Below are 13,536 nucleotides of genomic sequence, written 5' to 3'. Positions count from 1 at the left end.
TACCCATGCAGGGTTGACAGTTTATATTTGTTGAAAGGTTTTACAGTGGGTTTTAGGATTCCTTTTCAGGGTTCTCGAGTGCCAACTTGGTCTCGGAATCTTAGTTCAGTTAAAGGTTTGGAACACGTAGTAGAGGCTAAGATCGCCAAAGAGCTGTCAGAGGGCAGGATTTTGGGCCCATTTTCTAGTCCTCCAGTGGTTAACCTTAGGGTTTCCCCTTTAGAGGTGGTACCAAAGAAGGCGCCTGGTGAATTTCATTTGATTCACCACCTTTCTTACCCCAAGGGTTCTTCCGTTAATTATGGGATTCCTGAGGAACTATGCTCAGTTAGGTATACTAACTTTGATCAGGCCGTGGGCGTCGTTCAACGCTGTGGGCAGGGAGCTGAGTTGGCAAAATGCGATATCAAATCTGCATTTTGCCTTCTCCCTGTCCATCCGGATGATTTTGAGCTGTTAGGTTTCTCTTTTGCAGAAAAAATTCTACATGGACAGGGCTTTGCCTATGGGCTGCTCTGTATCATGTGTGGCTTTTCAGTGTTTCAGCACATTCCTGGAATGGGCTGTGCGTGAAAAAGTGGGCTTACAGGATGTGGTTCATTATTTGGACGACTCCTGATTGTGGGGCCTTTTGGTACTAAATGTTGCGCTCAGTTGTTGTCCGGCTTCATTGAGCTGGCCGCTGAGTTGGGTGTGCCACTGGCCGAGGAGAAAACTGAGGGCCCGGCCCAATGCCTTGTATTTTTAGGAATTGAGTTGGACACCCTGGCGCAATCATCCAGAATACCTTTGCAGAAGCTTGAGGATTTAAGGATTAGGGTCAGTTCTTTCCTCCTCAAGAGAAAGGTTACGCTGCTTGAGCTTCAGCAGTTAGTTGGGTATCTTAACTTTGCTTGCAAAGTGGTTGCCCCTGGTAGGGCTTTTCTTCGAAGGTTCTGTGATGCCTTCGCTTTCCTCAGCACAGGACTAGGGTTACCAGCAGCATGAGGGAGGACCTGCAGGTATGGCAGGAGTTCTTGGAATCCTTTAATGGGATTTCTTTTTGGAGAGAGGACATGAGACTTGAGGCAGAGCTTCAGGTTATGTCTGATGCTGCTGGGTCATGGGGCTTTGGGGTTTACTTCCGTGGACATTGGTGCGTGAAAAGTTGGCCGGATTCATGGGTGCAGGCTGGGTTGAGTAGGGATCTCACTTTTTTAGAGTTTTTCCCATTTTGGTTGCGGTTTGGCTGGGGGGGAGTGATATGGCTGATCGCACGGTACATTTTTGGTGCGATAACATGGCTGTGGTTCATGTCATTAACTCCCTTTCATCCAAATCACAACGGGTTATGAGGTTGGTGAGGGCCTTCACTCTGCGTTGTCTGCGGCTTAATATTTTGTTTTTGGCCAAGCATGTTCCTGGGGTGAATAATGGGGTGGCTGATGCTCTCTCTTGTAAACAGATGGAGAGGTTTCGTCAGCTGGCTCGGAGGCCGATCAAGATGTTGCGCCAATGCCCCAGGAGCTATGGCTGATTGGAGAGCTGAGGCCTGCAGAGCGATAGGCCTAGCCATCGTGCCTAGCACCAGGAAGTCTTACAAATGTGCTGTGCAGCAGTTTGAAGACTTTAGGGCTGAGGTAGGGTATCGCATTGTTTGGCCCCTTCTGATGGAGCAGTTGCTCCATTATTGTGTTTCCTTAAAAGGTAAGGGATTGGCCTTGTGATCTATTAGAGGACGTGTGTCTGCGCTGGCTTTTGTCAGTAAGGCGTTAGGATATAAAGAAGCAACAGCAGACTTTCGGCTTTGAAAGATGCTGGAAGGGTGGTCCAGGGAGGTCGGGCCTAACCCTGACACCAGGAACCCCATGTCCCCTGAAATTCTTAGGGGTATGAAGGGGGTTTAGAGTGCAGTTTGTGCATCTCACTTTGAGGCTGTGTTATTTCATGCAGCCTCTTTGGTGGCCTTTTTGGGGGTATTTAGGATCAGTGAGTTAGTGGCAAGCTCCAGGAACGATGTTTCTGGTAGGGCCCTGTCACTTAGGGATGTTAGGTTAACGGAGAATAGGGTGGCTTTTACCGTCCGGCACTCCAAGATGGATCAACTGGGTATTGGGACTGTAGTGGAGTTGGGTCCTTGTTCAGAGGTGGAGCTTTGCCCGGTTTCCGCATTGGCTGACTATTTGGCTGTGTGGTGAGGCTGTGAAGGGTTGTTGTTTTGTCATGCTGGAGGCAGCCCTCTGACAAAGCATCAATTTTGGGCAGTGACATCTCGGGCTTTAGCTCTTTTGGGGTTGTCTGGAGTGAGGTTTGGTACCCACTCTTTTAGGATTGGAGGGGCCTCTACGGCCGCGGCCCTGGGAAATTTGGCTTCATCCATTCAGCGCCTTGGCCGTTGGTGGTCTCGGGCTTATAAGGGCTATATTCTCCCTTTGCTCCACTCGTAGCTTTGTTAGGGAGCGTGGATTAGTTATGGTTATGTTTATAACTTGTTTGTTTCTCTATTTAGGTGCTGTTGTTCCTGGCCGGAGGAGCCGATTTCTCATCTGCGGGCACAGTTATGTGTTTTGGGCGGCACATCAGGTTTGGAGAACTGCTGTTGGCTCTCAGCTGGGACTCAGCCAATTTGTTACTGTGGAATGGCAGGGGCACCGAGGTCTTCAGTGGCCTGGTTTGCTTCCGCTGTTATTTCATGGGAGTGTGGCTCCCCCTCCTCAGGTTTTGATTATTCACCTGGGGCGGAATGATCTCGAGCTGGTTAAGGGTAAGGCCTTGATTTTGCAAGCCCAAGATGATTTCAAGTACATAAGGAAGAGATGGCCTGGTGCCATTATAATTTGGTCGGCCATGATTCCGTGCTTGGTGTGGCGTAGTGCTTGGAATCCAGCTGGGATAGAGAGGGCTCGTTACAGGGCAAATAAGGAGATTCGCAGGACTTTGGAGGGTGGAATGGGCCACTATTTGCCCCATCCGGATATTTCTACAAAATTTTTGCAAGCCCGAGATGATTTCAAGTACATAAGGAAGAGATGGCCTGGTGCCATTATAGTTTGGTCGGCCATGATTCCGCGCTTGGTGTGGCATAGCGCTTGGAATCCAGCTGGGATAGAGAGGGCTCATTACAGGGCAAATAAGGAGATTCACAGGACCTTGGAGGGTGGTATGGGCCACTATTTGCCCCATCCGGATATTTCTACAAAATATCCTGACCTCTACAGAGGGGATGGAGTGCATCTCTCGGAAAAGGGTAATATGCTTTTCCTGAGGGATCTTCAGCAAGGGCTGCGGTTGGCACTTAGCCTTTCGCTGGGTGCTAAGCCCTAAGTAGAGACTTGGCCTTAGTTGTGGCAGGTTTTTACTGGGTTTGTGGTTCCATGCGGCCTGGGGAGGACCGGTAAGCCTCTCCCTTTTGGGGAGTTAGGGGTCTGGCATGATCAACCTTAGAGTTGTGGTGACTCGAGGTGTGAGATTGCAGACTGTCCTGGAGACTTGATTGGAGGGTGCCTTTCACTGAGACGCACGTCTGGTGACTGGGGCCCTCCGGTGTGGGCCTCCCTGCTGGGTGTGCCTGGCGGGAGCTGTGACACACAGCTCCGGCTGGGGGGGGCGGGTCTCTTGCCCGCAAAAGGCAGGGGAGTGGTCTGTGAAACCCCTGGCCCTGACCTGGCTGCAATTGGGTTGCCCTTGCCGTTTCTGTTTAATTAATAAAGTGGCCCATAGTTTTTACCAACTCATTTGTGTCTGCCTCTTTATTCCGACTTGCGGGGCAAAAGCGGCTGGGACTTTTTAATTAAGGAAAAAAGTTAAATAATAGGTGATTTGTACTTAAGATGATTTAGATATAACATATCAAGTGTTAGATCCTAGCTTTTTGTTCAATGAACACGCGCACATTCCTCAAGTGTATGTTGCCTTGTGTTGACATGATATTCTTGACTATCATCTCAATTCCATTTGATTTGGATGCTGCATGTTCTTCCAGAACAAGTCAGCTTCCATTTGATGCAAAATACTCTTGCATCAGAAAAGGTGCACGAGCCAAAAGAATGAAATGGGAGGATACAACCCTGTGAATGGTATCAAGGGAGTAAAGAAGGAAAGTCAAAGGTCGTTTTCGCACTCACCTTAATCAGCAGCGACGACCCTCTTCACCGCGCAGGATCTGCACGGATTTCGCACTAATTGCCGCGGAGCACCCAGAAGAGCCGGAAAGTCCCGGCGCTTTTGCGGCGCAAACGGAAACCACCAAAAACCAGTTTCCGTTTGCGCCACAAAAGCGCCGGGACTTTCCGGCTCTTCTGGGTGCTCCGCGGCAATTAGTGCGAAATCCGCGCAAGATCCTGCGCGGTGAAGAGGGTCGTCGCTGCTGATTAAGGTGAGTGCAAAAACGATCAAATGGACATGAGATTCAGAACAAAGTATCTTTTATGCAATGCATAAGTAATGTATGGAATTTATTACTCAACATGTGCTGATGGTCACTAATTTAGGTAGTTTTTAAAAGGGACAGACAAGTCTATCTCTGTATATTTGCCATAACAAGCAAAGTCTATTATTAGAGGAGAATAACAGGTAAATACGCCTTTTCTTCCACCAACTCCCTTTCCCTTCTCCCTCTAAAGATTCTGTGGGCTCTAATTACGGCTTCTCCACAGCACCAGTAGGGTGAAAAGAAAATTGGCTGATAAAGAGAAAAGGATACAGACTATCACAATGTTCCAAAAGTCATCTAATACAGCAGAAATGTGATTTAAGTCACATAGCATTTTACTATCCCCAAAGGAATTTATCATGTTTGGCTACAAACAGAGGTGAAGAGGTCTAAACCAAGAAGATGATGATGTGGGTCTTCAAGAGCCAGTCCTTTCCTCACTGCAACTTCTTCCACTTCACCCAAAAAAAGAGGAACTTTTAAAGGAGGAATCAAAGTCAATTACACAGGCTATAAGTTGCAAACACTGATATTAATTCTATACCATATTTGTAGGGCTCAAAACAGACCCTGGATACAAAGCTGAATTGTTTTCATATATCCATTTATGGATACAAATCTGTAACAATTACCTTATAGAAGAGTAGAATGAAGTTGATGGCAAATGCAACAAACAAAGCCAACATCCTCATATTGTAAAAATTCCGAGCAAAATAGTTCTAAAAGACAAATGCATAAATAGAAAACAACAATATTCAATGTGAATAATTAAATTCAGTTCAACTTTAGAAATCATATTAAAAGGTTTTAGTGTATCAGAAAAATACTACTTTTTTCCATGTTTAAGTGTTGCCTCTAATAATACTAACTGAAGATGAACCATATACGCACCCCCTCCCCAATATTTTAGGGCCAAAATACAAACAAATATATGTAATGACAGACGGACAATACTTCATCTTTCTGGACAAGCTTTCAAAAGTACAGACAAAGAATGGGAAAATGCTGGCTCTAGATTTCAGAGTGCCTGGAGCAAAATGGCATCATTTGTGGAGGTGCCTTAGCGCACACATGAATGCACATTTTCTTCCTTCCTTGCAGAATACAAATAGTGACTCCCTCACACTTAATCAGATCCTGATGATAATGCAGGGCCTCTAGAGTAAGAGGAAAGGTGCCAAACTTATCTCATCAACCCCTCCTTTTTCAAGCTCCATCCATAGACTGAGCTTGAAGAAATGAGAGCTGTACTCTGCTGGTTTCCCCAGGAGCTCTTTTGCCCTTCTTTCAAGGCTCATTGCCATGGAATGGTGGGTATCAATGAAGCAAATACTGCAACACATTCTAGCTTTCTTCCATTTCCAGTTGGCAGAGGTGCCCAAATGAAGCAACCAAGGAGGTGCTCTTTCAACCTTTTTTTTCTTCAGTTAGGATTTGACTCCATCAAACTGAAGTCACTATGAAATATATAAACACATGAAGTTGTCTTATACAGAACCAGATCATTGGTCCCCCTAAAACATAGTCTACTCTCCAGAGCAGCTCTCCAGAGCAGCTCTCCAGAGTCTCTGACAGAGGTCTTTCACATCACTTACTACCATATCCTGTTAATTGTAGATGCCAGGGATTGAACTTGAACCTTTGGAATGCCAAGCAGAAGCTCTACCACTGAGCCATGACCCCTCTGTTTCAATATAGTGTGTAGTCTGGCCCTCAAGTCATGTTACATTCAATTCCAATTAGATAAGGCTACTTCATTCAATCATTCATTAATGAAATATGATGCTGCATTACAGAATTAGAATGTAACTAGATACAGGAGATCCATGAACAGTTTCCTCAGTCTTATAAAGTATACTGCAAACAGCCACAGTGTAGGGAAATGAGACTATTGGGCAAATACCAGCCCTGGGAAGGCAACTGAGATTGTGAAAATAGCACAGAAGGAAAAGTTTAAACCTTGAAGAGACCTCTTACAAGTAGTTTCTGTTGATACGCAATAATTTTCTTCCAGAAAGCCGACTCCTGTGTTTCTGGTTCACCATGCCTGTGTTTATGATGATGTCTTGGTTTCTGTTTAGTTTTGTCTTCTTTGTCTTTCTCCTCTTTTTCTTCATTCTCTCCTCTGAAAACACAAATTATCCTAAAGTTTATTGGAAGTCCCTCTATGCATATTAAGTATTTTAATAGAGGGCTGCAATCAGACAACAGACTTAGCCCTGCCTCTAAATAATAATTTTTGTAACAAGAGAGTTTTGATCAGACATCCCACTGCAACCTGCTTCGGTGTATGCTCACTCCATGGTTGATTGATCAGATTACTGCTGTGCCACAACCAAGGAGTCAGCAGTCAGGCAGCTTTTTTCATCATTTGTCATCTGAGCATGCACATAAGTGCTTATAGGAAGCAGTGCTTCAAACTCTTGGCAGAATGGCGGCGACTGATGGCTAATGGGGTTGCTGGAGAAAGCTGCTGGAATATGTAGTTCAGCTTATGGAAAGTGTTCTTGAAACTGCTTTGAAACAGTCTTAAGAAGCTCCCATGAGAGACAGAGAGAGAAGAGAGAAATATGTCTGTCAACTGTAAATAATAAACACACAAGTGGTGATTGAGGACCCATAGGCAATTATGCACTTATGTACACATCCCTTCCTGATAAAAAAAGGGGGGGGTGGACAGAAAGATTCACATTTCCTAACCAGCTTCAGTCTGCAACAGGGGAGTTCATACATCCAGAAATGCAGAATGAAAGTGCTGACATTCGTAGGACCAGACTTCCCCGGTGCCTAATAACTCTGCTTTGAGGGTGGGTCATAATGGGGTGCCAATGACTGGAGAATGGGAGGGAAATGTCACTGTCTAATCACGCACTTTAAATCCAGAAGAGAACAATGATCACTTTGGATCAAAGTGCTTGTTTGACCGCAGCCAAAGAGAAGCAAACTGGATGAGTCATATGATTCATCAGGGCTTTTTTTGAGCAGGAACGCACAGGAACACAGTTCTAGCTGGCTTGACATCAGGGGGTGTGGCCTAATATGCAAATGATTTCCTGCTGGACTTTTTTGTAGAAAATTTCTGCGTGCCTTTATACATTGTACACTTTTCAATTGTTCTTTCCAGCTGTAATCTCTTTATATACTTAAGTACTTCACAGAGAGGGCAGACTTTCTGTGAAATATCTATGAAGCACGGGGGGGGGGTGTAGAAAAAGTCCTGCGTGAAACAATGGTGGCATCAGGGGATGTGGCCTAATATGCAAATTTGTCCCTGCTGTGCTTTTTCTACAAAAAAAGCCCTGTGCTTCATAGCTATGTCACAGAAAGTCTGCTCTCTCTGTGAAGTACTTAAGTATATAAAGAGATTACAGCTGGAAAGAACAACTGAAAAGTGTACAATGTATAAAGGCATGCAGAAATTTTAAGACAGAATGATTTTATAATGAAAGGAACACAATAGGAAGAAAAGAAATCACAAAGTGGGATAAGAAGGAATGGAAATCACAGAAGCCATGTTAAAATGGCTGGCATAGAATAACAGAGTTGGAAGGAACCTCCTCCAGGGTCATCTAGTCCATCCCCAAGCACAATGCAGGAAATTCGCAAGTACCTCCCACACACACACACCCAGTGACCCCCTGTTCCATGCCCAGAAGTTGGCAATAAACCTCCAGAATCTCTGGCCAAACTGGCCTGGAGACAAACTGCTTCACGATCCCCAAGTAGGGATCAGCATTTCTCTGTAATAACTATTTACCACTCTATGCATTTTAGTTGGTGCAGCAAACCCAAAGACAAGGTCATAAATTCAAATAATATTGCTTATTTAATATGATTCCCAAACAGTTCAATGGCTACACTTCCAGGTTACAGTGCTACAGTAGACAGATTCACAAAGGGAACACACACAGGGATACTTACTCAGCTTTCTCAGGTTCAGATTTAGTTTCTTCTTTCTCATCCTTCTTGTCTTCCTTCACTGTCTGCTCCTTGAATGAATAAAAATATCAGCAAATTATACACATCACCTTTAAAAAAGAGCTTTGGCTATGAAATGATGCTTACAATGAGTAAAAAAATGAGGCTTCAGTAAAAAAAAAAGCTATTTAAAATTTTGAATTCAGTTGCACCTTTAACACCAACAAAACTTTATTCAAGGTACAAGCTCAGGTTAAAACTTTGTTGGTCTTAAATGTACCACTGAATTCAAACTTTGTTCTACTACTTCAGACCAACACGACTGCCCACATGGATCTATTTAAAACTTAAAACCAAACCAGCTACATAAATAAATGTGACTAATTTCACCATCTTGAATAAAATATTATTGGTCAGTGTAATTAATATACATGCTGCATTTACTTAAAATATTTCATACATTCTTTAAAATCTTCATGATTGTTAATGTGATTATACAATGTGATTATATTAGATTTTAAAAACGTAGATATACAAGATATACAAAATGTAGATATACAGGTAAAGCATGTACCTGTATTTTTTCTTGTACTTCAGGCAAAGGGGGTAAAGAAGGGCTGCTCAGTAAATCACTCAGGCCAGCATTTGGATTATGTGGAATTAGTTTATACTGTCCTCCTTCTCGTTTCAAATCCAAACCAAATATGTCTGACAGTAGGTCACCATCTTCTGACAAAGCTTTCAGATCAGCTAGATCTTCTGCTGGCAAGGCAGCTTCTGTTGGCTTCCTTTCTACTTCTTCCCCTTCACCACGTACCTCATCCTGAGTTGGGTCTGGCATATTCGCTAAAAGTTCAGCCACCTTAATTTTTTTAGCCCCTTCTACTAGGCTTCCTCCAAGCAGCAAACTGTACATGATTTGAAAGAAACCTCGAAAAACACTGGATATAAAATGTGTTAAGCCCATTAAAATGCCCCAGTAGGAGGAGAAAAAAGCCATTATCATATCTTTCATGGTCATTTTCTTCATTTTCTTCATCTGTTTCTTTATGCTTTTCATGCTTAACATTTTCATGAGCAACATTATGTTATACCTGAGAGCTACTAATGCTGATTTGACAGTCAAAAGAGAGAAGAAGCCCATTCGAGGGTCCTGCTCCTCATGCTTCTCATTCTCATTTTCTTCTTTATTTGCAGACCTCTCATTCAGATCTGATTCTGAGATCTGAGCAGCCAACTGCATTTCAAAAATGGTGTCCTCACAGAAATTAACAAAAAGTTCCATTTTTTCCTTCTCCCCTCCTTCATTTACAACATCAAAGATAAACTGTCTCTTTGACTCTTTAACTTGAGGTTTCTCCCACTGTGTCCGGCTTGATTCACTTATCTCGAAATATACTCGTTCAATGCGCTTTGCACTACCCATTATTTCTATGCGCCCTAAGAAGGGCTGAAAGTAGTTCAAAACACTGTCTGCTAGTTCAAGAAAAGTCTGCAAACGGGTATCATGAGGCATGTGCTCTGATAAGTTGGTCAGCAGAACAGCAACATTGAAGCCAATATCTTTGGCAGGCTCATGAAACCGTTTCACAAATTCCTCATAGTCTAATGTCTCATTCTCATCAGTCTCAGCACAGGAGAGCAGAAACTCTGTTTCAGATTGAGTATAGTGTTTATGGCTTTCCATTGCTTTATGGAAATCTCTTTTTGAAATGACACCCTTGCCATCAGGATCATATTCTTTGAATGCATCGGAGGAAGTCAAATCCTTCAGTTTTAGGAACATATCAAAGAATTTTAAAATCATTTCTACATTGTTGGAAGATTCCACTAGCATGTCAACCATCTGTTTGCCAATTGTTCCATTCACAACATTGCCTAGATGTGGGAAAATGAATTGATAATTTTACTAAAATAAACATTTGACTGAGTAACAATAAAATGTAGGTCTTACCAACTATGCCATATACAACAGAATACGTGCATAGGATTTCACATACCATCATTTAGAACCAAGGCTGCTAAGGGCCATGATCGCATCCACATAAAGCGTCCCTCTGGACCTTCCTCACATTCAGAATACATATAAATTGCCTCATTACAATATGTTATTATGTTCCAGTGGCACTAAACTGTGCTCCCCATGCCCCAGGGTGATCTGAGCCCCTCAAATTTTGTTCCCATGGTCCTCCCTCTCAGTAATCCTATTCAGAAAAAAACTTCCACAATATGACCAAGATTTCTATCAGAAGAAGAAGAAAACAAATAAGTCTAAAACACATCATGTTTTTAAACCAGCAAGTTTAGGTTATATATTTCTGAAGATCTTGAAGATTAACTCTGAGTAACCAAAATGGGAACATAAAAATATTGTGATCTCAACTGATATTTTTCAGTGCTATTTTACCAACTGTGTAATATTAAAAATAAAAATAAAATAAATACAGTTTTTAAAATTGGATTAAATTCACCTTCTAACATAGATAGCAACATGACCACCATATCCTTCTGAAGATCCATCAGCTCTTTTAGTAACTCAATTTGACTGGAATCCTGTCAATATGAAATAACAAAATTATGAAAATTTTAATTCCATTCAGCTTCTACAAGCATTCTATGGATCAAGTGGTCACCAATTTATGACAATTCTAATTTCCCAGCTGTCACCTCTCTCTCTTCCCCATATTACACACCACTTTGGAGGGCCCCCAACTCTTCAGAATATCTTTTCAGAGGGCATGAAGGATTGCAGTGGGAGCAGAAACAAGGAAAATCCAGTGCTTATGTGGATACACAACACATGCTTTTTAAAATTTTAGAGTATGGAACAGGAAGCTCTGAAGTATGACTTGAAATTACAACATGTTTCATAAACATTTGAGTAACACTTGACTGAGTTCAGTGACTTCAGTGTTAAGTTCAGTATCAAACATTATTTGAAACCAGTTAAAACATATTAACTAACTTTTGTTTTGTAACATTTAACAGATGTAACATGGAAGCAAGATTAAGGTTCACAAAGGAAGGTAAGTGGAATTTCTAAGAGAGAAGTGGGGATGGGAGAGGAGAAGAAAGGAGAGGACAGAAAAGACAAGGGGATGTAGAATAAGACTTATTAATTACCTTCTAATGATGATTAAGTGAAAATAAATATTATATTTTTATAAGAAACAATGACTTCCTCAATTTTTCTGATGAACAAAGATACCTACACAATTATCAGTGAAAAATCCTTTACGTATAACAAAATATATTTTCTTTGTGAATGTAAGAGGAGAAGAATTGGTTTTGATGAAGGTGAAAATTTGTGGAAGGTATGCTAACAATGTTAGAAATGCAGATTCTTATGCTTGCAGACTGTAGCATAGCTGCTAGGCTGCATGAGCAGAGTTTGTTTCCCTGGATGGGAAGAGTCAGGCGCGCAGAGAAAAAGGCGGGATCTGCGCTCCTCGTCGGCTCCTTCGTCTTGGCAGACGATCGGCTGAGGCTTTTCTTTTGTTTTTGGTTGGATGTCGGGGTTTGTTGGGGCAGTCAACTGGGCAGCGGTGGGTGAACCATTGGCTGGAGCATTGGCTGCAGTGCTGCGGCTGGTGGCGGCATCGGAGACGGTGGAGGATGTGGCGTTGTCCTTCTTGTTGGCTGAGTCTGCCTAGGGTTTGGGGTCTGCTGGGGTAGGGGTTGTGGAGCCCAGGGATTGGTCTTTCCCCTTTTAATTTTTGAGGGTGTGGGCCTGTGGGGCAACCTGGGTTTTTTATTATTGCCCTTGAGGTTGGCAGGTAACCATTTTGGAGAGCCTCCCCCTCCCCCCCCATTTTTCTCCTACTGGGGACATTGGTGTGCAGCAGAGGCCTTTGTGGCCATTTTGAGTTCCCTTTCTTCTTCCAGAGGGAAGCTATTTTAGAGTGGAGCTGCAGGAGGCCGTTTTGTGGTCTTGTGCTTGCTATTTAGATGGCTGGTGGAAAAGGGTCTGGCAAGCCCAAAGGAAAAAAGCCAGTGCCTAAGGTGCCCAAGGCTCCTGCGAAAAGGCCACCACCGCCGTTATCCTCTTCTGATGAGGAGGGTGATATGGTGGTTGATTCCAATATTGCTTGTAGATTGAGAGCATTGGAACAGGCAGCGGGCATCCTTTCTCCCGGTGGGGAGGATGGTGTGAGGCAATCTAAGAAGGGTAAGCAGGTGAGTATTCTCACCAGGCTGTCTATTCTTGAGGGCAGGTCTGGTGGAGTCGTGCCTGGCAGGGACGCTGGCCTTTGCGGTCCGGATGTGGGTTTGATGGCGGCTGGAGCATCGGGGGTCGGTTTGCCATTGGTTCCTGCAGGATTCGGAGGTAGGTCGGGTGATAATTTACAGGAGGGGCCTGGGCAGGTTTGGCCATGGGGAGCATGGGGGCCTGCTTTGGCGGCCGGGCAGGGCGCTTTCATGTCAAGCGCGGGGTTGCCTGCCTCCTCTGCATTGGGCGCATTTCAGAATTGGGCTTGGCCATGTGGGCAAGGCGTTCCTAGTGTGTATTCCTAGTTTATAAAGGCTATACGGCCTTTAGTGGACCAGCCTGGTTACAATATGACCAGGAATTTAGGATGAGGGCTGCCCTGTATCCGTCCCTTCAGTGGGATTGGATCCATCAGCAGCTTTGGCTGCAGGTTATGTCCCCGGCTAGGCCTAATCTGGGTGATCGCTCTGATAGCGGTCACTTGGTGAGTAGGTCATCCACATCCACTGCTGGTTCATCAGGCTCTCCCCGCGGTGCAGCGGGGCAGGCAGTTCAACCCCACATGCTGTGCTGGGAATTTGGATCCCTTGGGGTATGTAATAGGAAGGCATGCCAGTTCAAGCACAAGTGCCCCATGTGTGGTGGTTCCCATTCATTTGACACCTGCCCTAGAGCCCGTGGGCGTAAAAATACGAAGAAGCCTGGCGGGAGCGGAGGTGCCTTTCCAGCTAAGAAAGGGGCCCAGCCCGATAAGGGTGGGACCTATTGAGCAGTGCCTGTCGAGGTACCCTCGAAGGGTTGATAGTTTATATTTGTTAGAAGGTTTTAAAGTTGGGTTTAGGATCCCTTTTCATGGTCCTCGAGTTCCGTTTATGTCAGGAAACCTTAAGTCAGTTCAGGGCTTGGAGCAGGTCGTTAGGGACAAGATTGCAAAAGAGCTGGCTGAGGGAGGGATACTGGGTTCTTTTTCACATCCCCCAGTGAGTACTCTTAGAGT

At 44.0% G+C, this 13,536-nt stretch overlaps 1 protein-coding gene across 4 annotated transcripts in view; it reads right to left on the bottom strand.

Moving 5' to 3' along the window:
• Positions 1-13,536, bottom strand: part of RYR2 (ryanodine receptor 2) — a 757,628-nt gene that overhangs the window by 49,356 nt on the left and 694,736 nt on the right. For all 4 annotated transcript variants that reach the window (XM_060243352.1, XM_060243324.1, XM_060243334.1 and 1 more), the window contains 5 exons: positions 10,801-10,882; positions 8,904-10,207; positions 8,333-8,400; positions 6,389-6,536; positions 5,044-5,130 (listed from right to left, as the gene is read on the bottom strand). In XM_060243352.1, coding sequence (XP_060099335.1) covers positions 5,044-5,130; positions 6,389-6,536; positions 8,333-8,400; positions 8,904-10,207; positions 10,801-10,882 — 1,689 coding nt within the window. The remainder of the gene's footprint in view (positions 1-5,043; positions 5,131-6,388; positions 6,537-8,332; positions 8,401-8,903; positions 10,208-10,800; positions 10,883-13,536) is intronic.

The sequence above is a fragment of the Heteronotia binoei genome, chromosome 1 (genome assembly GCF_032191835.1).
Source record: "Heteronotia binoei isolate CCM8104 ecotype False Entrance Well chromosome 1, APGP_CSIRO_Hbin_v1, whole genome shotgun sequence".
Lineage (NCBI taxonomy): Eukaryota > Metazoa > Chordata > Lepidosauria > Squamata > Gekkonidae > Heteronotia > Heteronotia binoei.
The sequence above is the reverse complement of the archived record's forward strand: the minus strand, read 5'-3'. Positions and strand labels throughout refer to the sequence as shown.